General features: G+C 43.9%; 1 protein-coding gene across 6 annotated transcripts in view; it reads left to right on the top strand.

The window, feature by feature from the left end:
- The window catches only part of trim37 (tripartite motif containing 37), a 45,187-nt gene extending 30,579 nt beyond the window's left edge, over positions 1-14,608 (top strand). For 2 of the 6 annotated variants that reach the window (XM_068331308.1, XM_068331314.1), the window contains 7 exons: positions 1,835-2,062; positions 3,112-3,420; positions 5,111-5,251; positions 11,216-11,393; positions 11,516-11,607; positions 12,307-12,441; positions 12,721-14,608. In XM_068331308.1, coding sequence (XP_068187409.1) covers positions 1,835-2,062; positions 3,112-3,420; positions 5,111-5,251; positions 11,216-11,393; positions 11,516-11,607; positions 12,307-12,441; positions 12,721-12,767 — 1,130 coding nt within the window. In that variant the 3' untranslated portion in view covers positions 12,768-14,608. The remainder of the gene's footprint in view (positions 1-1,834; positions 2,063-3,111; positions 3,421-5,110; positions 5,252-11,215; positions 11,394-11,515; positions 11,608-12,306; positions 12,442-12,720) is intronic. The other 4 variants (XM_068331310.1, XM_068331311.1, XM_068331312.1 and 1 more) reach the window with 4 other exon arrangements.
- The last annotated feature ends 11,732 nt before the right edge of the window (positions 14,609-26,340 follow it).

Genomic DNA, 26,340 nt, shown 5'->3' with positions numbered 1-26,340 from the left:
CAAGGCACTCGGGCCTATGCCCCCTAACAACGGTAGTCAAGGGGCTTCACCGAAGTCCCGGCTCTGACTGAGCTCTGACTGTAGAGCGGACTATAGGAGCACCGGTGATTATGTAGCAAAACATAAGGAACTTTCAACAATTCTATTAATAAAGTTTGACTGACTAACTGATCTCAGTATTTCCTATTTGGTGTCGGAAATAACCCACTTTAAACTTAATTGGTCTTAAAAATGCCATTGTCCTGTCATCTGGAATCTAGTGACGGTCCATTCTATTAGTCTGTGGAAACACACCGAGAAACTGGCATAAAGGTGAATGACAGACCCTCAAAGCTGAACTTCCAGCCTTTTCTGAAATTTCAAGAGCAGTCACTGCTAGACAAAGTGTCTGGTGTGCTGCAATTGATTTACAAATGTAGTTGATAGGTATGGGCGGGCGGCAGAGGGGCGCATTCAGGCCCCGTCCACACGATGACGGATTTTTTTTAAGAACTGAACTTTTCAAAAATGCATTGAAAACGATTCGCGTCCACACCACAGCGTTTTTAAAATAATCTCCGTCCACACGTAAACGCATCAGTGCGTTTTCAAAGACGGCTATAAGCGTGCCAAACCATGTGGTGGCAGTATTGAGTCAAATTTTATCCAATAAGAATCCTCCGTGTTTTGTTGGCACAACACACACATAAATATGACGTCACAGCGGTTTTCGTCGCAGGCAACATGTCAGCGTTTTTAAAAAGTCGCGGATACACCGTCCACACGACAACACAGACCCAGCGTTTTTAAATAAATCCACCTCGGCCAGCGTTTTTAAAAAGTTGCGTTTTCGTTCCGGATATCTGCGTTGTCGTGTGGACGGAAGGCGTAAACGCAACAAAAAAGATGCGTTTATAAAATATACGTTATCGTGTGGACGGAGCCTCAGGCTTGTGTATTCTGTCTGCAGCGACGTGCGGTGAGATTCACGGCGGTGAGACACCGACGTTAAAGTCAGTTCTAGGAGTAAAACGGCATCATATTTGCCAGTAAATTAGCAGCCTGACATTAAAAACTAGTTAAAAAATTGTTTAGGACACACATCAGCAAATAGCTGCACCTCACCTCCGACTGGACTACCGATCGATCGAAACAATAATTAATAAACGAAGATTATAAATATCTTAAATATCTGCTTCGAACTTCAGATCAGGAAATAATCCGCTCTGTTCGCACTGACTGCACTCGTAATGTATTTAACCAGTTTTTAATGTCAGGTTTTTAAATATGCGTGTTGACTTCTTTCTAAGATGGCAAAGTGATAAAGTGATCAGGTTTCCTTGATGACATAACAATAGGGGCCATTCAAAGGTAGTCAGGAAGTCATGAATACAATGACTGCCTGAGCAGAAAAGGCTCACTCTAGTGGACGGATTGTGCAACTACAGCCGCTGCAGTTTATCAAATGTTATTTGTTTTTTATTGTGTGCGCCTTATCTGGTGCGGCTTATATATTAAATTATGAAACGATTTATTGAGGGTGCGCCTTATAGTTCAGTGCGCCTTATAGTGCGGAAAATGCTGTGATGAAATCAACAGTGTTTCTGTTCAGATAACGGGTGGAGAAGTCTTAAGGGTGGTTTTTATTTAAGTCGCACCTGGTCAGTAAAGTTTATGTTTAAGAAAATGTTGACTAGACGCAAGGCACCGCAATCTTAAAGAATGCAAGTAAAGTGAAGATACCAACGGTGACGTAACTATGATGTTTGAAAGCATGTGTGAACTTTCAATCAGTTCTGTTCAGTGTGTGAGAAGAGTTTTAACCTTATAGAGTCCTGAATTGTCTGACACACAGGTGGGTTGAGCTCCAGCGTGTGCTCTTTGCATCGCAGCGCTGCTGTTGGTCGCAGTGTCGGTGGGAGCGTCACTGCCGTTGGCGGCGCTGTTGGTCCAGGCAACAACAGCCTCCTGGAGATCGACCCAGTTGTCCTGATCCAGCTGCTTGATCTGAAGGAGCGAAGTAGCGTGGAGTCCCTGTGGGGTCTCCAGCCTCGGCCTAAAGTGTCTCTTCTACACAGCCAAGGTCCGTTCAACAGCTGAGAATAAGGACTATTACTGTGGTCACATTCAGTCACGAAATGATCAGTTTTTTGTTTGTTGTTTTTCAATATACTGTATAACCATATGCTTTGTGAATAGTGAAAAAAGGCCACTGGTCATTAACATGTCAGCATTGAGTTTTTTCACAGCTGTTCCTGTGAATACAAGTGTACTGAGACACCTAGCTGACAGGTTTATCTTTGATTGGGACATGCTGACCTTTAGTTTTTTCACTTTACAACTAACAATTGAGCGAAGTACAAGGTAGATTTCATTTGGTTTGTCTCCAGTGAAAGACATTGAGATTGTTATGTGCTGTTCCTCATGTTAAATATTCATTCATCATCAACTGCTTCATATGCTGTGGCGGGTTGTGGGAGGCTGGAGCCTATCCCATCTGACTGAGGGCGTGAGGCGGGAAAATAATATAAATTCCTAAATCTAAAGCAACCATAGAGTTACAGGACTTCTAAACACCAACCAACAGTTTCAGCGTGAATGAAGCCAAAATCTGAAATCTGAGAAAGAATGAGAAGAAATCAATGTGCACTGCTATTGTTTGACCTCTAGCACAGTAGAGCAGTGTAGTCCCAGTCGTGTTTGTCTTGCACTAGCACGTGGATTAACTATCCAATTAACTTAATGCTTCATACCCACCACTCATCACCAGGTGGCAGTAGAGCAAACAGCAATGCTCCTGCATTAAACAGAAGAAGCAAACATACCCAGTGGTAACAGTTCATGCTAATATTGATGGTAGCATCTTGAGTTTCGTTGAGGAATTGAAGCAGAATGCTGCTTTTTTGCAATTTGAAGGTTGTCTATTATGTCATCCTTTCTTGGTGTATCATGAAACTCCTACAGAGAGATAAACTCAGTGTCTCCCTGTCACAATATGCGCTGAGGGGAACAACTCATTAGGCGGGAGCTAGTAACCTTTTTAAAAACTTTTCATCTTTCAATTTCTTCACTAATAAGTGAATGGATGAACAGTGGTAGTTTCTGAGAAGAATTTGTTTTCTGCAATTCCAGCTCATTGTCACTCTAGAAAAGAGCGAGAGCGACGGCCTCAAGTGGTGCGACGATCCGCTCCGGACTCAGGGGTTCTGATCCGCCTGAAGGCTCAGATGGCAGAGGTCCGCAGCAAGATGTCTGATGTGAAGAGTCAAATGATAGAGCCACGGGTGTCTGGAGAACCCAGGCCCGGCCCGTCAGGTGGCTTCGGTGTGGAGGAGGTACCCTCTCACCACACTGATTCAGAACTGTCAGCTTGTCGAAAGCCTGTTGAGCTGGACCTGCTGGCAAGAGCAGCTGCATCTCAGTCCAGGCCCCGCCACCCCGGTGAGGAGCGCTACACTGCTAATACTAACAGCGCTAAGCTGCTGTCTGAGCACAAAATTTTCCATCAGTTTCACAGAATGAGAACAACCAAGCCAGAGTAGTGGATGCAGTTCTTTTAAGTGGTAATAATTGGTAAGTTGTCAGGGGTTCACCAAAGTGTTCTTCATGGAGCTGAACATGTCACATGACCTGACAGTTCTTTTTCATTCAGTAGAACCTTATTTATAAAGTCAGAAGCTTCAGGTATTTGTCAGAACTGATCCATGTGTCAGTTCCTCTAACAAAATTTAACGAAACTTTTGTTGAAATAAGGTAATAAGCTCTTTACATAAACAGTGGTACCTCTACTTATGAACGTCTCTTCATACGAAATTTTCAAGTTACAAAACATGTCAACAGGAACATATTGACTCTTGTTACGAAAGAAAATTCAGAATACGAAAGGTAAAAACGGTCTGGACTGCTACTCGCAGCTCCCAAAGTTTCCTGAACGCAACATTCTTACAGCTGCTCCGCCATTGGCTATTACCTAGCATTTTCCTGGCATCCCATTGGCTGAGAGGGACCTCTATGTGTAGCTAGATAGGTGTCTCTGCAGCGTCCTCGCATTCGGCCGTTGACTCATGCGGTGTTCTGATAGTTTTACGTATATATATTAACTTTTAGAGTATTCACTTTGGACCCCAGGAAAGTAATGGAGAAAAAGTTTTTCTGTCCATACAAACAAAGCAAGAGATAATAGAAAAGCATGAAAAACTGATGCATTTGGTTGATCTCGCCAAAGAATATGGCCATAATGCATCTACAATCACCACGCTATTAAAACAAAAGGAATCCATAAAACACCGGTAGTTTAAGGCACCGTGTCGGTGGTTTCAGAAGTTTAAAAGAACAACTGGAATACACTCTGTTGTTCAGCATGGTGAGGCAAGTAGTACATGAATCAAAGAGGACAAAAAACAATGAGGACAGCAGTTAAAAGGTAAATGACCATCATTTTTATTCATTATTTTTTACATTATGCACAACTGTCATTTATTGTGTAATAACCTAATTGTAATACGTACTTGTTACATGTTTTAATGCATTTTTAGGCTTTATAAAACACGTCTGAATTTTGGGGGGGCTTGGAATGGATTAGGGCATTTGCATGGATAACGCGTCTATTTACAAAATTTTCCACTTACGAAATTAATTGGTTCTGGAAGAAATTTCTTAAGTAGAGGTACCACTGTAATTGCTTTATTTCTTTTGTTATGAAGGCAAAACCATTGGGTCCAACCAACCTAAAATGATTTTCATTAATTATTTCTAATAGAAGAAAGCACTTAGTTTAGTTTTTTCATATAATTGATCATTATCCAAAGATTATTTTATCAGAATGTGATAAAATTTGCCTTTGACTTTGGAGACTGACTTGAATCACCCTGTCTGTTTGGTACTTAGATTTATAATTATACTGGATATTACTATTGTCATGACTTTACCCAAAATTATCTCTGGGCTCTAACAATTGGCTTTCGACGGGAATAGAGATGAGAAGGTTCATATGACTCAGGCAGTTTATTTTGCAGAGCAGCTGGTGTTAACACATAATTCTACGGTTTCTGCAATAGTGTAATTAAGACAACACAATAAGATGACAGAATTACTCATTTGTGTTTTGTTCTCTCTTTGTGTGTATGTGCAGCCAGGAAATCGTTGTCTCCTGTCCTGGACAGTAGCAGCTCTCTGGTTGTAAACATCAGGAGTCCAGACAAGATGGACAAGGACTCGAGAGGAGCAGACACGGACAGCCTTCATCTTAAAGAGAGCCTGGGAGGTGCAGAGGGTTTGCAGCTTTACGTTATTTCCTTTTATGTCATTATCTAAATAGCACTTTATTTGACTTCTTTATTGACGCAGCAAAGACAGGTTGTGAATACATTATAAAGATAATTTCTACCATCTCAGTTTTTTGATGACATTGCACCAGGTGGCACAGTTGCCTATTTTATCTTCATCTTCCACCGCTTATCCCTAGTCAGGTCGCGGGGGCAGCAGCTTCAAAAGGGAGCCCCAAATTTCCCTTTCCCTGGCCACATCCCACCAGCTCTGACTGGGGGATCCCAAGGTGTTCACAGGCCAGTGTTTAGATATAATCCCTCCACCTGGTCCTGGGTCTGCCCCGAGGTCTCCTCCCAGCTGGATGTGCCAGGAACACCTCCCTAGGGAGGCGCCCCAAAGGCATCCGCACCAGATGCCCAAACCACCTCAACTGACTCCTTTCCACGCGAAGGAGCAACAACTCTACTCTGAGTCCCTCGTGAATAGCAGTGTTTCTCACCCTATCTCTAAGGGAGACACCAGCTATCTGCCTGAGAAAGCCCATTTCCGCTGCTTGTATCCCCAATCTCGTTCTTTCGGTCATGACCTATCGCTCATGACCATAGTTGAGGGCAGGAACAAAGACTTAACGGCAAATGGAGAGCTTTGCCCTGGGCTTAGCTCCCCCTTTGTGGCAACAGTGCGGTGACAACAATACTGCTACTGCTGTCCTAATTCTCCGTCCAAGATCCATTGTTCCCTCACTCGTGAATAGGACCCCAAGATACTTAAACTCCTTCACTTGTGGAAGGACCTCATTCCCCACTTGAAGAAGGCAGTCTACTGGCTTCCTGCTAAGGACCATGGCCTAACATTTAGAGGTGCTGATCCTCGTCCCAGCTGTGAAGCAGCGGGGATGAGGATGTGATGCAAACCGGATCAGTGAGTGCTGCAGGTCACAGGCCTATGTCACAAACAGGACCACATCATCTGCAAAAAGCAGCGATGTAATTCTCAGCCCACCAAACGGTAAGCCCTCCTCACCACGACTACGCCTCGATATCCTGTCCATGAAAATCACAAACAGAAATGGTGAAAAAGTGCAGTCCTGGCAAAGGCCAACAGCCACTCAGAACAAGTCAGACTTACTGCTGAGAACCAGAATGCAGCTCTCACTTTGGACGTACAGGGATTGGATGGCCCTCAGGAGAAGCCCCCTCGACCCATAATCCCGCAGTCCCTCCCACAGTGTATCTCTGAAGGCCCAATCGTATACCTTCTCCAAGTCCACAATACACATGTAGACTGGATGAGCATACTCCCAAGCCGCCTCTAGGATCCCTGCGAGAGTGAAGAGCTGGTCCGTTGGTCTACGACCATGATGGAACCCACATTGTTCCTCCTCAATCTGGGGTCGACAATCGGCCAGACAAGGGTTATTCAATTGAAAGTCACGGAGGTCCGGTTGTTTGGTAAAAGGTCCAAACCAAAGTCCAGTTTGTGTCTTACAGCTGGTCTCTATGTCAACATTATCATTTATTATAAATTTTAATGCAGTATATGTTTAACTGAGTGCACAGCTAGCTCTTTTACCTCACCATAAGTGAAAATAGACCAAGGCAAATAAATTTCAAGCCTTTGTTAGATTGAAGAACACACACACCTCAGAATTAAAAATAAAGTCCAAAAAGAGCTGAATAAGCCTTTGTCTCATAAATTAAAGACATCCCAGTCTCATGAACTGAAGACCTAAACTTCAAGTAAAAAAAAACATTAACATGTTCAGAAAGCATTACTAAATATGGGCTCTTTCAGGGGAAAAATGCAAACAGAACTTCATGAGAGAAGGGGGCATGTGGCCTGCCAGTAATTTACTCGTACACAAGTAACCTTGTGCACACCTTGTGGTGGTGGTCACCTTGTGGTGGTCTGTCATGTGTGGTGAAAGAGACCACTGGACTTTGTCAGCATCTTTTATTGCTGCATGTATGTCCTCTCCTCTTGTGTGTGTTTCATGGTGGTGTTACACTCAGCAAAGAGCTCCTTATCTTTGTGAAGGAACCTGACACACACAAGCTACAACTCATCAATGGCCACAGATATACATGGTGCTCTCTGAATAGCTGCATCAAGATGTTGATATTTCTGATTTTCTGGTTTAGTGAACATTCGTTTGCATTTTTCTCAGTCATTTTGCCCTCAGCTCGGACTTCAGGAGATAATTCTGCGCAAAAGCTCTGTGCTTTGTTTCGTAGTGGTGCTTCACGTTATTAATTAATTAGTGCTATGCGGTCAGACTATATGAGGTAAAATGGTTTTGAACTGCCTGACTGAAGAATAAACATAAATTTTGTCCACACATTGTTGACCAGCGGTCTTCCTCATTAACCTCCCTTCGTTCAGAGCTATGCTATCCTCACTGTCTCCTTCCTCTGTGCTCCTGTTGCAGTAAACTCACAGTGGTCACTTCCAGGTGCACTGACAGAGCAGGTAAACTATTTGATTGGCTGAACTGAGTGGAGCTATTACCGTATTAACTGGAGGAGCAGCGCCTGCCGTCTGTAGCCGCAACCGTCAGTAAAAATGCGCCAAGAAAATCTACTTGTGAATTTATCATATAGTGGTCACGGGTCCAGACAGAACCATGGTCCGGATCAGGATCTGCCATTTGGTGACCCTTGGGCCAGACCCTCCTTTCCAGGACCTTGGAGTAAACTTTCCCAGGGAGGCTGAGGAGTGTGATGCCCCTGTTGTTGGCACACACTCTCTGGTCCCCCTTTTTAAAAAAAGGAACCATCACCCCAGTCTGCCACGCTTTCGGCACTGTCCCAGACTTCCATGCAGTGTTGCAGAGGCGTGTCATCTATGACAGCCCCTCAACACCCAGAGCCGGTCGAATCTCATCAACACCCGGGGCTTTGCCACCGTGAAGTTGTTTAACTACCTCGGTGAGTTCGGCCAGAGAGATTGATTCGAATCCCCTATCATCCTCCAACTCTGCCTCTGCAACAGAGGACAGGTCAGTTGGGGTAGTTGGATTCAGGAGTTCCTCAAAGTGTTCCTTCCACCAACCGACAACCTCCTCAGTCGAGGTCAACAGTGTCCCATCCTTGCCGTACACAGCTTGGATGGTCCTCTGTTTTCCCCTGCCGAGGTGTCGGACAGTCCTCCAGAACAACTTTGGTGCCGTCCGAAAGTCCTTCTCCATGGCCTCTCCGAACTCCTCCCACACCCTCTGTTTTGCCTCCATCACAGCCGAAGCTGCAGTCCTTTTGGCCTGTCGGTACCCTGCAACTGCTTCAGGAGTCCCCAGGGACAACATGCCTCTGAAAGCCTCTTCCTTCAGTGGGACGGCTTTCCTGACCACCGGAGTCCACCTCCAGTGTTCGAGGGTTACCGGCCCTTGAGGCACCCAAGACCTTGAGACCACAGCTTTCAGCTGAAGCTTCAGCAATGGAAGCTTGAACATCGACCATTCAGGTTCGATGTCCCCAGCCTCCACAGGGATGCACAAGAAGCTATTCAGAAGTGTGAATTGAAGGCCTCGCGGACAGAGTCCTCTTCCAGACGTTCCTAGTTCACCCGCACTACTCGTTTGGGCTTATCAGGTCTATCCAAAGATTTCCCTCGTCAACAGACCCAACCCACCACCAGGTAGTGATCAGTTGACAGCTCTGCCGCTCTCTTCACCCGAGTGTCCATAACACAACGTCGAAGGTCAAATAATACGTTCACAAGATCGATCATTGACCTCCGACCCAGGGTGCTCTGGTACCAGGTACACTTATCAGCATCCTTGTGCTCAAACGTGGCGTAAGTTATGAACAATCCATGACAGAAGTCCAACAACATAACACCGTTTCAGCTTAGATCAGGGAGGCCATTCCTTCCAATCACGTCCTTCCAGGTGTCTCCATCATTGCCGACGTGTGCATTGAAGTCACACAGGAGAACAATGGAGTCCCCTACAGGGATCCCATGAAGGACCCCATTTAGGGACCCCAAGAAGGCCGAATACACTTAGCTGCTATTTGGTGCATACGCATAAATAATAGTCAGACTTTTCCCTCCCACAGCCTCAGGGCGTTGAGAGGCGACCCTGGGGTAAACTCCAACACAGTGGTGCTGAGCTGGGATCTTGTGAGTATCCTCACACCCGCCCTGCGCCTCATGCCTGACGCAACTCCAGAGTAAAACAAGGTCCATCCCCTATCCTGGAGATTGGTTCCAAAATCGAGGCTGTGCGTGGAGGTAAGGCCAACCAGATCCACCTGGTAACGCTCCACCTTCAACACAGCTCCGGCTCCTTCCCCACCAGTGAGGTGACATTCCACGTCCCCAAATCCAGCTTCTGCCGCCCGAGTGGTCCATCGTGACACCCTGTTGTCACTGTCATCCACATGGCAGCGCACCCGACCCCATCGATCTGCCCTGAGTGTGGTGGGTCCACAGGGGTGGGGAAAAACCACGTTGCCATTTCGGGCAGACCCGGCCACCAGACGCTCGCTCATGGGCCCTCAATCCAGGCCTGGCTCTAGACGTGGGCCCGGCCTTCCCCTGGGCAGGGTCACTTGTTTCCCTTTTTGTTCTTCATGAGGTCTTCTGAACCATTCTTTGTCTGGCCCTTCACCTGAGACCTGTTTGCTTTGGGTGACCCTACCAGGACTCCTGACAACATAGCTCCCAGGATCCTTAGGGCACACAAACCTCTCCACCATGATCAGGTTATGGTTCCTTGGAGAGGAACTATTTTTGCATATTTTAATCATCCAAAATAGAGACCGCACTAACAGTTGGTTTTGTTCATGTTGGTACCTATCCAGTAAACTCCTACAATATCAGACTTTTTAGCTGCTAATTGCTTCACTCTTTACATGTTCAACTTATTGTGTCTGCATGGTGCTTCTTACTGGGTAATTGGTGTACAGTTGTTGTACAAGCTTGGTAGTGAGGCAGAGCATCTGACTGCTCACACCTAGTTAAGAGTAAATGAAGCTTCTTGATGTATCTGGACATCACATCCCGAGCTCTTGGAAGCAGCCGCTCTGAGGACCACGGAAAGCTTTTCTCTGACTGTGAGCATGTTTTAGGTGATCTTTTTGAGCTCTCCATCTCCGTACATTACACTATGTTACACCATATTTCACAGCCGCTTTGCAATTGTTTGAAGACTCTGCCTCATTTATCACCATCATTTTGAAGTTTGCATCATAACTTCTCCTCAGCTGCCGGTTAACCTGGGCTATCTTCGACCCACTTTTCTCCAGATTGTTGCTACGTTTCTCCATTTTCGGTTATCTCTTCTCTTTTTTTTCTTACCCCTATTTTTTATTCTTCGTGCTACCGCTATTTTTATTTTTCTTCTTCGTGACAGGGGTTTCTTCTTCGTGACTCCCCAGGCCAAGCCTGGGGAGTTAGTTCAGCATTCGCTTTAAAGATATCTGGCGCCATCTAGCGTTGTGAATGGGTATAATGTCTAGACCCCGAATGTAAGATGACCCCCACTTCTTCAGTCTAATTTCAATGCAAAAAACACAGTCTTTGGTCCAATACGGTATTTGGTGCTACCATTTCCTTAGATGTAAAGATGTCTTAAACCTTGGATAAATTCTGTCTGGACATTATTATACACAGAAAATTACTTGTCATGGCTTGGAGGCCCTCTTTCCCTTTTTTGTCTAGTCCTGGCATCTTCTTATCAGTTAACAATGGTCTAATTTATTGAAATATACTATGAAACATTTAACCTATTGTATGTTCAATGTCTCCAGTGGATGAACCCTGTCTGTTTGGGGTCAAAATGCTGTGCAAAATATTCACAAAAAATTTGGCAATTTTTTCCCCCCACCATGTTTAATGAAGCTCCATGTGCGTGGATGTTCCAGATGTTTGTATGAGATTCATCAGTCCATTGAGCTTCAAGACCCCCAGGTTTGGTTTTCCTGTTTCTGACTTTGCCCTTGTCTCTTGTTGTTTGTCTCTGCTCCAGGACTGAAGTCTGAAGGAACCCAGAGCACCCTTGTGTCTCTCAGCAGCAGCTCATCAGAACAGGTCTCAACCTCCAAGCAGCAGTTGTCTGGAGCGTCAGGATGCAAAGATGATATCTTTACCTTTGGAGGCCCCAACTACATAAATGCGAGCAAGAAGTGTGGCAGCAGAACTGTAAGGTCTGTACTGAAGGCTGATCATGTAGCTAATAGCTGTAGCCGATGTGGTATTCAAAATCAGCAGCTCACCTTTTTTGTTCTTCCTGTCTCTCACAATATCTCTGCCTTTCTTTCTTCCGCAGTGTGACCATGTTGGAGTGTCAATCTGAGGCCTCAGGAAACTCCCATCAGCCATTTCAGGAGGGATTCTCTGCACAGCTGCAGTCAAATGAAGGTTTGTTCCACTGCTGCCACTTCTGGGAGCTGATGTCTGTTTTAATGTTTGCTTAGGTAATAATGAAGCAATGACGAGCAAAATCAGTCACTTAGCTTAGCATAAGCACCGGTAATGAGGACAAAAGCTAAGTCAACTTAAAGGTTTCACGCAACATAAACCTAAGTTAACACAAGTCTATTCCCCATATTGAAGCACAGTGACATTTTCAGCACAAAATCTGTCCTCCATAAAGACCTGTTCTGTCGTTACTTAGTTTTTCCTCCAGATTAAGCCTTAGAAGTGCTGGTAGACATGGTTACCTTTACACAGCGCCTGCCAGCTGTCTCCCCCAGTGTCTTGTCTTCATGCCAAGCTAAAGCTAATAAACCATCTGCTGTAGTCGTATTCCTAATGGGCAGACATGGGAGTGGTACTGATCTTTAAGTCCGACTAAAAGCGTCTCTATGCACACCTCATAGCCTTTCAACAGGAAATGTTGTTAATTTCACATTGCTTCATATGCTGTATTTTTAAAAATGCCTGAAGTCTTTTCACATGTGGAATTTTGCAATATTTAACTGAGGGTGGTGCACTGTAAAGAAGGCTGACAGAATTTAGTTTTTAAATCTGTCCTTTCCTTTTATCCTCCAACCTCAAATACTGGATAAGGGTCAGTGAACAAGGGTCTGATCAAGTTCTGTCTTGTGGTTTGTGTAGCTCAGTCGCCCTCTGTCCTGGTGGCAGCAGCAAGCAGCGACAGTGACACCGAGGACGAGGCCCTGCAGAGCAGCAACTCTCGCTATGACAACCAGACTCCTCCCTGCGCAGGTGGCAACACACAGAATGTTCACGGTAATGCAGAACAATCCTTCATATGCGGCTTGATTTAGAGCATTGGTGTGAACTCTAAGAAAGAGAATCCCATGTTGTTACTGCTATGTCTCGTAATGTGGTGAGAAAGCACTAGGTGTCATCATTCTCTTTAAAACCACCGGACTCTTTGTGGAAAGCACCAAGTGTAATTGTGTGATTCACAAAATGCAGTTTTCTGATAGTCCCACCTGAAGGAGGTGTGTGTCTAGTTTGTAGCTCAGGAATCTAATAGAGGAGTTACTTCTGTTCTTCTTCCAGGGGAGCAGCTTCTGTCTGATGACATGAGTCTGCCTGCTGACAGATGATTCCCTTTGTGACCTGGAAGACCAACTGTTTTAGCCTCCACCGAACACATCAATGCAACAAAGCCTGGAAACGACAGACAGTAACACAGATCTTTTGAGGAGAAACGACCTGTGATGCGTGAAGATGAAATGAAGACTGACACTCACCTGCTGATCTGGAAAAGGAAGGATTTCTCATGATGTCCTAAATATAAATGGACAATGACAGTAATTCCAATAATGATGTCCACTTCTTCGGGTGGTGATGATCATTTTAAGGAAATACTAGCACAATATTAATGACACTGTAATTTCCGTCTGATCTTTACAGCTTGATCTTTTCTGTTGTTTCACTTGCAGCAGTGAACACTATTACACCTTGAAATTGACACATCAGAGGAAAACATGGCCACCACAGCTGTTGCTTTAATGACTTGTAGCTCACATTTAGTTCACTGTGTAAATGCTTCTACAAGTTTGCATGAGTCTGATGAGAAACTTTCATCCACTGTAGCCTGTCTATAAGAGTTTAGTGTTTCATAACAGCCATTTTTGTGTGACTCAACCTGCGTGGGTTTTGGTATCCACATACTCAACTCGCCTGACCCAATCTCTCCAATGCCAGCGTTGGTGCTAAAAACTTTATTTACTTCTCAAATATTTCTTTTTAGTAATAATGCAACTTGTTGCATAACATCTGTCCTTTATTTCAGGTGAACTTGTATTGTTCACATAGATTTCTGCTGAATTGTGTAAATATCCTGTCTGGACAGCAGCGATCACATGTGGTATTTGAAAAGGCTTAAAGATCATTAAATTACAACAATTAAATGTCTCCTGCTCTAAATCTGACGTCTGGGGACTGAAACGTTGCCACTGGTGAAACATGCCCAGGGGCTTTCACCCACAGAGAAATTTTCAATTAAAATCCAACCTATTATTGTTCTTTCAAAGGAGCAGTCGCTTGAGATTTTGGGCAATGTATTTGCTTTCTACGGGCATCAGCGTTGATGCCACTCGCATCTGTATGGTAAATAGAAAGATCATCCTATAGCTGCTTAACATAAAGATCTTTAGCTGTCTGTGACGGGGTGACCTTTTAAAAGTTTGCTTCACCATATTATAACAATATTTCCCATTGTAGAATTTTGTCTACACTAGTACAGTGGAGATGAATTAATGTAGAAATATTTTTTAAGGATTGGTTCATTTTAATCAGCTAAGAAAGCCAAATGTTTCCCAGGACTTGTGCTGATAAGTCAATCAAGCTTGTTGAGGTCTAAGAATTCCATTTGACAATTCAGCTGTGGAACAAAGAACAACAGCCACGTAGAAACAACATTCCTACATGAGAGACTTTTCACTCAGTCCTGTGAAGTACTGGTGACATCATCTCTGGGAGGAAGTGAAAGCCACAAATGTAATTTTTTGGTGGAATTTTTCAAACATCTGTCTACTGAGTAACACACCAGTAGATGGAATGGAACCGTGCTGCATGTTGTAACGTTGCTCACTGCTTGACTCACTTTTGTCCTCCAAACATTTTCAAGGCTGCTGCACGACGCTGAAATTCATCACATAGATTCTGGTCCAAGCTGCTGACAATGAGAAATGTCCCAGCATTTCCTTGTCTTTTCACTGCCACCTGATCTTTGTTGTACAGTCTGAATGTCATTGGTTTACATGGTAAATATACTGTATGTTGTGTACGTGTCCTGTAGTGCATGGCTGGGCTTGTCTGTGATGGAGGCTGTTCCTCCTACTTGTGCTTGTTGTGTCAGCAGCTTTTACTGTAATTTCCCAAAATGCACTGTGAGCTGCATCAAGTACATTTCTTTCTGTAATAAATTGTTTTACAAATCTTAGAATGACTACAATCTCATGTCTGATGTTTCCCACCTTATGAATGTAATTAAGATCAAAGGATATAGTAAGCATGCATTACATACAGCATCACTTCACTTAATGACTACAGCCTGGTCAGGGTTCATAAAGGATATACTGTATATGTATAAAGTAATCAGAAGTGGGGCATTTATGATGTTGCCCATCTCCCATGTTCCTTTGCTCGTCCTCTGCTTTCCTTGGGTCTATTATAATGTATATCTAGGTGGAATTCTGGTCATAAAGAGGAGCAGACACTTCAGAGTACTTCATATAATCTTTATATACATGATAATTAGTCACCAGTTACAATACACATTTATATACTACCACAACGCAGATAATTCGGGTACAATGTGTGTTTACAGTTCTTTTTTGAACCTAACCTGCATATTGAAGAGCCAAATCAGAGGGTTTGTCTTCCCAGCTGTGGACAAGGACAGTGCTGTTGATTAGGAATAATCACAGCCCTCAGTGAACTCCCCCTCACCCACATGAGCCTACATTTAAACGGGGCCCATGTGGAGCTCAGTCCTTTCAAATCTAGACAAACTGCTGAAGGATGCCGCTGCAACTGAAATGTCCTGCCTCCTTTATCTAAAAACCCCTTTAAAAAAAGAATTCTTCACATTGACTTTTCCACCAAGGACCATCCAGTCGAGCTTCAGCATCTGAACTGAGGAAGGTTACAGGAAGAAAACCACACCAAAGGCTCAGATGTGGCTTTTCCATAGGAAAAACGAATGGAAACATGTATGCTCTGTGACCCTTCAAGTATGGCTGACAGAACTGCTATTTGGTTATATCCTTCAGCAGAAGATAAACCCTCAGAGAGGCTTTCAATCTAACAGTATTATTGCTTACAGAGAAAAAAGAAGCTTTGTGTGTACATAGACACCGTGCAGATTCATGAAGGGCCCTATAGTTAGTGATTACGGGAGCAGAGCTGAACTTAAACTACTTTCATCAGGGAAGCAAAACATCCCACTCAAAGGGAACCTTTAGTGCAAAAAGTGAGGGAGGCAGTGAGAGTTTACACAATAATTAATAAAGAAACATCTTTATTGCTCATACTTTGAGAACTTCTAGCAAATTGAAACATGAATAACACTAAGTCATAAGGTTTTGGTGAAGGTGTTTCAGAGAAAACCGTGTGAACGCTAATGGCTGTCCTCTCCATCCAGAGCGGCTGCTCACGACGCTAAAGACCTGCTGTGAAACGACTTCAGTGATTTGAACAGATCAACAGTGAATCACGGGGGAAGAAAACTACTACTGTACTGCACAGCTGCTCCAGTCTGCAGAGCAGAGCTGCCACATTTACAAAAATACAACAAAAAAATAGATACAGTTAAAACAAAAAAGCATTTCAGTATCAGAAGAAGTCTTGTTATAATGACGTTTTGTTCAGAGCAATTGAAGCAGCAGCGCATTAGCATGTAGCTGAAGAAAATATGAAAATATGTATTCATTCTGATGTTAACAATAGCTTTGATGCATATCACTAACATCATCATCAGGATTAGGCACCCATTAATGACCTAAGATCTGACATTTAAATTTTTCAATTAGCCTCAACTGTACCTTGTCTTTTGGCTTCATTTAAATAGTTGACCACAGTGGGTACTGTGTGGCAAGCTACTTTTGTAACAGAGGGTATGCTGATGTCACCGTGGTAACACCTACTGAGCTGGCATTATCACTGTCCAGCCCAAATGCCATGAAAACTCAGAATACAGCTGTGTATTTTACATCATACACTGGATCTTTTTAAGATATGGAGGTGTGATCAACAAATCCTCCAAGACCAGATGACATTGATCAAGGGGTTCACATCAACATCCTCAGAGTCATGAACATGTTAAAATGGTGTAGGATATAAATAATAAGCTGGAGCTTTGTAACCTAAGGAACTGTGATGTAACCCTGGCAAGGTCTAGTGTGATGTCAAACATCAGTCAAACAAATTATAATCTTTCTCTGCTGACCTCGTCCTCTAATATGATTAAGAGAAACCCTCAAACGTGTTGTGTCTTCAGTTTGAGGGTATTACTGGTCGAGTTCTTTGAGTTAGCTGCTAACTGGATGCATTTGATGCACATGATGCATCAAATGCATTTTATGTATCAAACAGAGGACTTCCTTTTGCTGCTGAATATTCTTGATAGATCTCACACACCTCAATGCCCATGAACATGACTTTTCAGTTTGGTATTGTAGTACATCGTATGGATCACTGTTGAGCCCAACTACCTATAATTTAATGAAATGATGAGTTTCTCTCTGGGTTTCATAGTGCCTCCTAAGTACCTATGTGACAGGATGTTTCCACTCAGGAAGAATGACACTGGCATCAACGCGTGCCCTCTATACAGTGTTTTTATTCCAATCACTACTTCTAGAGCAACAGATTCCATATAAATGCATGAAACCACTTACTGATATTACTGTAATAAAAACAAAAAACTGTCATTATAACAAGACTAAAAAAACACCTCACTGAAAATGATTCACTTGTGTTTGCTGTCCTGTTTGACTTGCATAACAGATCTCATCTAAATACTGCTTTTTTCCCCAAACACAGCCGATGACTCTTGTGTTCCTCGGCTCTCATCACACCATGATAATCATCCAATGCCAGCAAAGTCAGACAACCTACAAACTACTGAGAGTCTGATTGGCAAAACATTTTTAAGGCAGGTCCAGATAAAACATATTAAATTGAAGCTGAAAATGATGTGTTTTATGCTGACAACTAAGATTGTTATATATATTATATTTTCCCCAGGTTTATAGTCACGTCACGGTAAAACAGCAGCTATAGGCCACAACAGACACTAAAACTCCCCAGTGAAACTAGATGGTTCGTTTACCCTTCCATACTTTAGCAGCTCCTGAAAGGCAGAGACAGGGTTCATAGCTCTCCAGGGCTTTCATAACATCACATACTGACTTCCACCTTCTTCTGATCAATTCACATCCAAACATTTGACTCTTTATAATAAATACGTGACCCAACAGTCTGGCTTTGTCTAGCATGGACTGAAACGTAAGTTACGTATATAACTATGGTTCTATGAATTCTGGATGACTGCCAGAGGCAGTGCCTTAACACTGGATGACTTAGTATTAACATAGTAATGAGGAATCCTACCTTGCCACGACGGCCTAGGAAACTTCCAAGACAGTAGTTGCACTGGCTGCAGCTACATTAACCCTGTAGAACCGGCCAAAAGTACATGGTGCAGCCCACATGGCCTCAGCACAAATGTCACTGAGAGGGACACTTCGCAGTGCCGCCCAGGAAGTGGAAACACTCCTGATTGAGTGACATCTGATACTGGGAGAGAGTGGCAGGTCTTTAAACCTGTATGCCTCCTCAATAGTCATGACGACTCATTTACACCCTTCCTATGCCCACTGTAACAGACAAACAGACTATAAGAGCGAAGCAACCCAGCGGCTGCTTGTAAATAGTGCTTCGAGGCCCTTAATGTGTGATACCCCTGTGCCATCAGAGTTCCAGTGCATACACGCGTCACTCATAGATGGGGCATGAAGCTCACTTACGTGTCTTGCTTATTCCATTGCTAGGAGAAAGGCCAGTTTAGCCAAAGCCCACTTCAGATCCGATTGCTCCAGAGGTTCAAAGAGGGGAGACCAAAGAGCGTCCAGGACCAGACTTAAATCACACGAGGGGATACTTCACAGCCTGCTGGGGGTACTGTTGCTGAGCCCCCTGAAGAAACTGGGTCACCAGGATGTGAGACCCTATAGTTTGGTTTTCCACTCTGACATGTCTTGCCGATATTACAGCTACGTAGACTCTGGTGAAGAAGTCTACGTAGTAGACCAGTAGCACTTGCAAAAACTGTAGTTTAGTTTAGTTTATTTGAAGAGACAATGCAATTTCATAGAACCCATTATACATGGTTAAAAAAGCCAGAATTGGTCAGAAGGCTATTTTTCATCTGCAGTCTCCTGACCATGATGTATAAAAAGCAGTAAAAGCAATAAAATAGTAAAATCAGCAAAATACATCTACAATATAGTAAAAATATACATATTCAAACACTTACTGTACTATTAAAAGATAATCACACATATCACAACATAACATTTGATCACAACATCAAAACATCACAACTGGCTTGTTGTTTAGTGTTGGCAGCTATAGGAGTTGATAAGCCACATTTTCAAGTTTTTTGTGAAGGCGTTGTATGTTGTGAGTAATTTAATGAGTAATGAGTTCCACTCACTAGCGCTCCTCACTGACCAGGCCAACTTACTGAAAGTGCTCCTGCGCAGAGGAATGAAACAATCACCTCTGACAGAGCCTCGAGTGACACGCTCAGAGCTGTTTTCTTTGGCTGATGAACTCTGCCAGAGGATCTGGAGCCAAATCATGCAGTACTTTGTAAATCTGATTCAAATCTGCAAATGTTCGGAGACTGTCCCAGTCTAAAGGCTGTATTTTTTTAAAATTGCACAGCGATGATAGTGATTCAGAACTTTATTTTCTTGTAGTATAACCAACACCAAGCAACGTTCAGGAATCTCTGTGTGTGCATCACACCACTGTGAGAAAATTTCCCACCTGCTAGCTGTGGTGGAAGGTGCTCTCGCATCCAAAACCGTTTGGATCACATCCTTGTCGCACAGACCCAGGTCCGGCCCTTCAGAGGCCATACCCTCAGATACAGGCGTTCTGGCTACTTCAGGGAAAGTGTAGGTGCTCTGCTGCACCCTATGGAATGTTAACACAATCAGTGGAAAAGGCGGGAACACATGGAGGAGGCGGTCTGGCCATGGATGTGCCAGAGCGTCCTGTCCCAAAGGGCTCGATGTCTCCATCAGAGAGAAACAGAGATGGCAGTGTGTTGTCAACTCTGATGCGAACAGGTCCACTTCCGCCAAGCCGTATCTGTGCCAAATCTCCCTTACTCCCTCCAGGCGGAGCCTCTACTCCCCAGCAGGAGGCTTCTGATGGGACAGAAAGTCTGCCACCATGTTCTGTGGCCCTGGTAGATAAATAGCCCTCAAGATGGAAAAGTGAGGAAAAGCCCACGTTAGGAGTTGCCATGCCACCTGTAACGACCGGGTTGACCTTGTGCCTCCCTGGTCATTTATATGGTAGACAGCCGACCTGTTGTCGGATCACACCAGTACATGTCTGTTCCTCAGCCGTGGTACAAAGTGCTGAAGTGCTAGAAATACAGCATGAAGCTCGAGTATGTTTATATGCTGTGCCACTTTGTTTTGTCCAGAGCCCTCTCACAGCTCTGTGCTGCCATAATGCTCCCAATCCAGAGGGCGAGGCATCTGTCACCACCGCTTCTTGGATTGAGGGGACCAAACCCTGAGGGACAAAACCCTGGACAGAAAGGTCCTGTTCCTCCAGGGCTGCAGTGCGAGGAGGCAGCCGCTGGATACTCTGACTCTCATGGACCTGAGAAAAAGGCTGAATGGTAGCATATTGTTCCTCTGAAAACAGAAGAAATTGTAAAATGGCATCCACTCATTGCGGAATAGGGTGGACCAGCACCTTCAGATAGGTGTTAAGCCTTTGCTTAGGGCGAAAGCCTCCTTTTTTAACGACAAAAAAAATACTAACTAAAACCCACTTTGCTGTGTTTGTGCATCGAGTTGTTCGATGGCATTTCTTTCCAGGAGAATGGCCACCTCCTGCCTGAGTACCTGGGATGTTGTGTGACTGTTGACGATGGTCATCCTGATCCCACTGTAAGCGGGTGTCCGGCGGCGAAACTGGATGTTGTATCGTTGAGAGTGTTGCCACCAACCAACCTGAAGAGCAGCTTCTCCAGTGGCTGAGATGCCGCTGCAAGACGCGTCCTACCGCCGGCCCTTTACTCTCAGGGCCTATTCCTCCAGCGCCTTGGTTTGCTGGGGGGGCAAAACACCAACCCCCAAGCCCTCTGCATCTGGGGCACCAGACGAGGGGGAGCAAGGTGCTGTTGTCCAATCTGCCAGACATTCAAGGCCCTTGGGTAGCTGCCCTGCCGAAACGGTCAACGGAGGTTGACTGGTGCCATAGCCTGACGCAGACCATTGCCTTGTTGCCGATAATTGGTGTTGTCTCTGATTGGCCGGGAGACTATGGTCTAAGGCCTGGTGTGCTGCAGTGCCAAACACCTGCCCTGGGACAACAGGAAGACCATGGACAACAGTCCGACAAGGCCCAGACAGTGGGGATTGGGCTAAACACACCTATCGTCGAGTCACTGTCAGATTTGACAGGAGTCTGCCAAGCTGTCTGCTAAAGCCTCAAGTGAAGCATCGCACAGGTTCTGGATGGAGGTGTCCACACCAGAATTAGTGACTGAGGCTGATGAACCATCCACGCCCAAGGAGGCAACCATGCATGAGGGTTGTAGGGACTGAGAAAGAGCAAGCATGATATGTGACAGGGAATTTCCTATGCGGCCAACCAGCACTGCTATGTCATAGCTCCTAACCAGCAGATCATCTGTAAGGCAATATTGAGGTCTGGGACAGTGAGAGCCTGGTCGTAGGACCTCTTCCGTTGTACAAATTAAGGAGTTAAGTGATGGCTCCACATACGGCATGCTGCCAAACTAGTTAGTTGCTTCCTGCATGGACGCTAATGCCCTAGCGTCGGAGGCTTGATGAGTCTGGGACTTGGGGTCCTCCTAACACCTATGGAGCTCCTCAATATACTGTTTGGAGGGGGGGAGACAGCAAAGACAGCCTGTGGTGGGGTTCGCCTACAAAAGGCACTTTTCGGAACCATGGTTGCCGGAGCCTCATCCAGGCCTAGTCGTGCCAATGCCATTTGAATTACCAGCTCGATTGAGGCCGACATCCTACTAGAATAAACTCTAGATCCACTTCCTGATCCCTAGCAGGTAGATGAAGTGTGGGTAGCCGCTTTAGGGGAAAACGCAAACATGACAACTAAACGAATACACTCCCAGTGACAGATACTTACCCACAAACAACATTAAAATTATATAAGAAATTATATATCTCCACCAAGTGTACCAAGTGTATAGAGATGAAGAGACGGAAACTAGGCCCTTTCACTAGTTCAAACCTGGCGTTCGCTGCAACGTGCACAGATGCAGGTGCTCGGAGTCAAACGCTACCACAAACAAACAAACATTGGAGAACGTCTTGATCGCAGCCCTAGGAGGACGCAATGCGCTGGTCCAACCAGATAAGGTTAAAGGGCGGTCTGCGAAAAGACGGCAGTTGAGGAGTTCTGGTTGTTTTTCAAATGTTGAACTCCACCGTGATAACGCGTAACCGCGAGATAATCAAAGGGAAGTAATGAATGACGAAGGGGCGCTTATGTACACTAGCTATTGCGGTACACGCCCACCGGCATCATGTCACACCTGTGACTTTGTTGATATTAATACTCGACCTGCACATGCGTGTGACGGATCTTATCCAGTGTTAAGGCACTGCCTCTGGCAGTCAGGAAGAATGAAATAGAACCATTGTTTTACAACACTGTATAATATGTACACTCCTTCAGCACTTGCTCAGCACACAATTAGACTTCAAAATATATATGCATCATGCCTAAGTGAATATTTAAAATGACTGTGAAATGTAATCTTTTCTAATATCGGTCCCATCCTGTTTCGATCTCAAGCAGTGCTTCTGGTGATGCTTCCCCAGAGTGATCCAGTGGCTTTATTTTGCTGACAGTACATTCCTCATAGATAGATCCCCTGGAAGAGCATTCCTCCAAATAACAGCACAGCATCACTGAGTCTCAGAGGTACATTCTGCTCCACTGATGGAATGATGCTCACCAACTGGTTGGTCCACAGGATGCTTTCAGCAGAGTGAATCAAATGAGGGAGCTCTCATGTAAAGGTGAGCCCCATTTGTGGGCAAGTGTGATCAAAGGTGACGTGATGGTATCTGTGTCAAGGACACAGCTAGTGTCTGTTCTAATTATCCATCTGCCCTCTGGGTGCTTCTTCAGCCAATAATCAGGCCAGGAAAGTGGAGGCAGGGTTAGCAGAACCTGGTCATAACTAACATCCTGACATTTGGACTGCATAAACTACAAACAGGGTGCCAATGCAAAATCAGGGAATAGAAGGGAATCATTTATGTGTCTGTTGAGTAAAACCCACCTCCAAATGGTAATTCTCTGACTGAGTCCATTAGGCTGCAGTTTACAATATCCGGTGTTTTTTTTTACTTTTCCAAACCCCAACACACAATCTGGAGTGATGAAGAATCCATTAAATACTTGATTGGATAAACATGACCTACAAACATTTGCATAACTAAACAGATTACTATCCAAAGGAAAGCGTACACAGTGTTAGTGCTAGTTAACCAGAAAAACAACATTGTTTTGGGGTCTATGGGTTTTGTTTGGGCGGCACAGTGGCGCAGTGGGTAGTGCTGTTGCCGCACAATACGGCGGTTCCAGGTTCGAGTCCCGCTCCGTGCGGAGTTCGCATGCTTTCCGTGTCTGTGTGGGTTCTCTCCGGGTTCTCTCTGGGTTCCTCCCACTTCCAAAAGCATGCGCTTCAGGTTAATTGCCAGTCCCAAATTGCCCGTAGGGGTGAGTGTGTGTGTGTGTGTGTGTGTGTGTGTGTGTGTGTGTGTGTGTGTGTGTGTGTGTGTGTGTGTGCGTGGTTGTCTGTCTTTGTGTGCGGCTCCGCGGCGCACTGACATCATGCCCGGTGTGTACCCCGCCTCATGCCCTATGCCAGCTGGGATAGGCTCAAGCTCCCTGTGACCCACTGTAGTGGATACAGTGGAAGAAAATTGATGGATGGGTGGATGGGTTTTGTTTGATAAGGACTGGGGCACATATAGAGTATTTACTCACTGCGTTTAGATTTTACTACCTTTAACAGGTTCATTGAAGATAATGAATTTCAATGTATTCATAACATTACTTTCACTCAAGACTACGATCATCCTCATAACAATTCTCTTGTGATGCCAAGAATGACAGTATCCTGAAACTACAGACGTCCCTTCAGAGACTGATTCGATTAAACGTTTTATAGTCAGTAACTTTTTGTCTGGAACCTGTGACTTTTACCTTTGTCTTTTTGTGTTGTCATTAAGTACATACTGTTCACTCATTGTTTCATAAACCTCCTTCTTCTTTTCCTTTCGGCTTTTCCCTTCAGGGGTCGCCACAGCGAATCAATTGCCTCCATCTAACCCTGTCTTTTGCATCTTCTTCTCCAAAATTATCTTTGACCCATAAAGCTAGGACTGACTGGCTGGCTACCAAGCTACAATAAAATATACTACAGTCAGTTGTCATCTCTGCCAAATATGGCACTGGCAAGATGCTTTTCTTTAATGTCCCAACATTCACACTTTGTGTTTGCAAGATGGACAACATGACAGTAGAGAGCTTACGAAACAGTTAGTTACTAAAATTAAAAATGTGGATGCAAGAAGCAGCCACTGGACTATAAGTACACTAAAAGGAACGGGGACATTTTTAACATTTAAACATCATTAACCCTGTGTACATTGGGGGAATGCGGGACTGGGTTTACCTATTTACCTATGATTTCATAGTGTCACAGTGTGTGAGTAGTATAGTTAGTTACAATAGTCATTGTGTATGGTTACATAATGATGCTATTGTGTATATTCAAAAACAAAGTCAGTCATTGAAAGTTGTATTTTCTGCAGATTGGTCTCATCACATTAACTGGGGATGGGTGCTATTATATATCATATCACATCAGTAATAGGATTATTATTCGATGAGCACATAGGTGATCGTTAGTCATCAATATAAATAGAGTGAATAGGAACACCGTGGATTACCATATTTGGTGTCTGACATATGAAACCAATGACTACAAATGGGAATTTAGCTTTTATGTCTGTCTTATTCAGATGATAAGCATGAGTGGAGTCTTTTGGAGAGTGGTGTAACGGCTGAGGTTGAATATTCATAGTGTTTGCCAGGGAAGAATTAATGCAACACCGTCAGCAGTTACTCAGCAGAGATGGGCAATCCAGTCCAGAATCAGATTAAATATTCAATGTGTGGTGGGGCCCCGGTGGTTAAGACCAATCAATCAAGTTCAATCAAGTTTTATTTATATAGCGCTTAATCATGGCAACAGACATTTCAAAGCGCTTTAACAGACAGAGTAACCCAACTGAACCCTCCAGAGCAAGCATAAGCAGCAGGACTTATATTTGGGGTGATGGGATGGTTGCTGTAAAGCACTACATTATTGCAAAAGGGGTTTTATCACTACATGACGCAACAGAGGCAAACAAATATACAGATTCTCTGTGTGAACCTTGACAGAGGTTCTAGAGCGTATGCCCGTTCACTTTCTTCATGAAACGTTTGATACAACTTTCATGTCTGTATGCTAAATTTGAATCTATCATACAACCAGCAGATAGTTATCTTAGCTTTACATAAAAACTGGGAAGGAATCTGTCCAAAGATTCAACCTAAAGCAACAACACCAACCCTACCCCGAATGTAACCCTAACCCACACCCTAAAACCCATCAGTTAACATAGTATATGTTGTTCGATCTACGTATTGCATGTAGAAAAACTGTTGTCAGAGGTTTTCTAGTTCGTACAGTTGGACAGAGTCATGCTAATGGTTTCCCCTATGAAGACGCGGAGGATGACTGTGGATGATTTTGATAGATGTAAGGATGTAAATAGGCAAATAAATTATGCAGACAGTCTTCATAAAGACAGAAGTCAAAGCTTAGTTATTTTACGTTTAGACAGTCAGGTTAACCTCCTGCTGTGTTTCTAATTTAATACCAAGCTAAGCTAATGAGCTGCTGGATGTAACTTCATATGTCTCACCCTATCTCATCTACCCCCTGGTTGGAAAGCAAACAAGCAGACTTCCCAAAATGTTGGAGTCTTTAAGTGGCACAGAGTCATGTATGAGACGGAGTAGCAGTCCCAGTCATCATATTGATATTAACATGGGTTTAGTCAGCAGAGATTATGTGTGAGAAGGAAGTAGCATTGTATGAGATAATGAAGGCATGTGCTCTGCAGCTTTCCACTATTGTGGCCGATTTTAACTGGTTTGCAATTAATTATTAATAGTTAATATTTTTATCAAAAGAAAAGAAATAAACATTCAAAAATACTTGGAACAACTATATGGTCCACAACAACTATATCTAAAGTATTTTAAAATACAACCTCCCACTATGATGATAATACTAAAAAACATTATCCAGGGGGTGTATCCCCATCTGGAATACTGGATTACACGGTGCATTTATTCAGGTAACGACTGCTAATCTTTGATAATCCTGCATTAAGTGCTTTTATCTGTAGATAAATTGTTCCTGGATAATGGCTTCCTCATAGAAAGAAGACAAACAACATGTGGCTTCAATCACAGAGCTCCAGAGAGAGTTGTTCTATATGAATGAAGTTCTTAGAGTGGGATTGAGGGTAAAGCTTCATACTGAGGCACATGGGCCCATCAGAGCTTAATTTAATGCTGGGTCGCTCAACGATCTCAACAGCAGGTATAAGATGTGTCATCTCAAACAACAACAACCACATCATATCACAGAAGATTAAAGGAGAGACAAATGGTGAAGTTGACTGACCTGACTGGTATAGTCTAGTTTTGTCCTTAGAAAATGCACATAATTGTTCAATCACCATTTTGTATATAGGGTTTACTGGCAAAATGTCAGTAAATGTTTTCAGG

This window comes from Antennarius striatus, chromosome 13 (assembly GCF_040054535.1).
Source record: "Antennarius striatus isolate MH-2024 chromosome 13, ASM4005453v1, whole genome shotgun sequence".
NCBI classification, from domain to species: domain Eukaryota; kingdom Metazoa; phylum Chordata; class Actinopteri; order Lophiiformes; family Antennariidae; genus Antennarius; species Antennarius striatus.
Note: the sequence above shows the minus strand (reverse complement) of the source record. Positions and strands in the feature narration are given on the sequence as shown.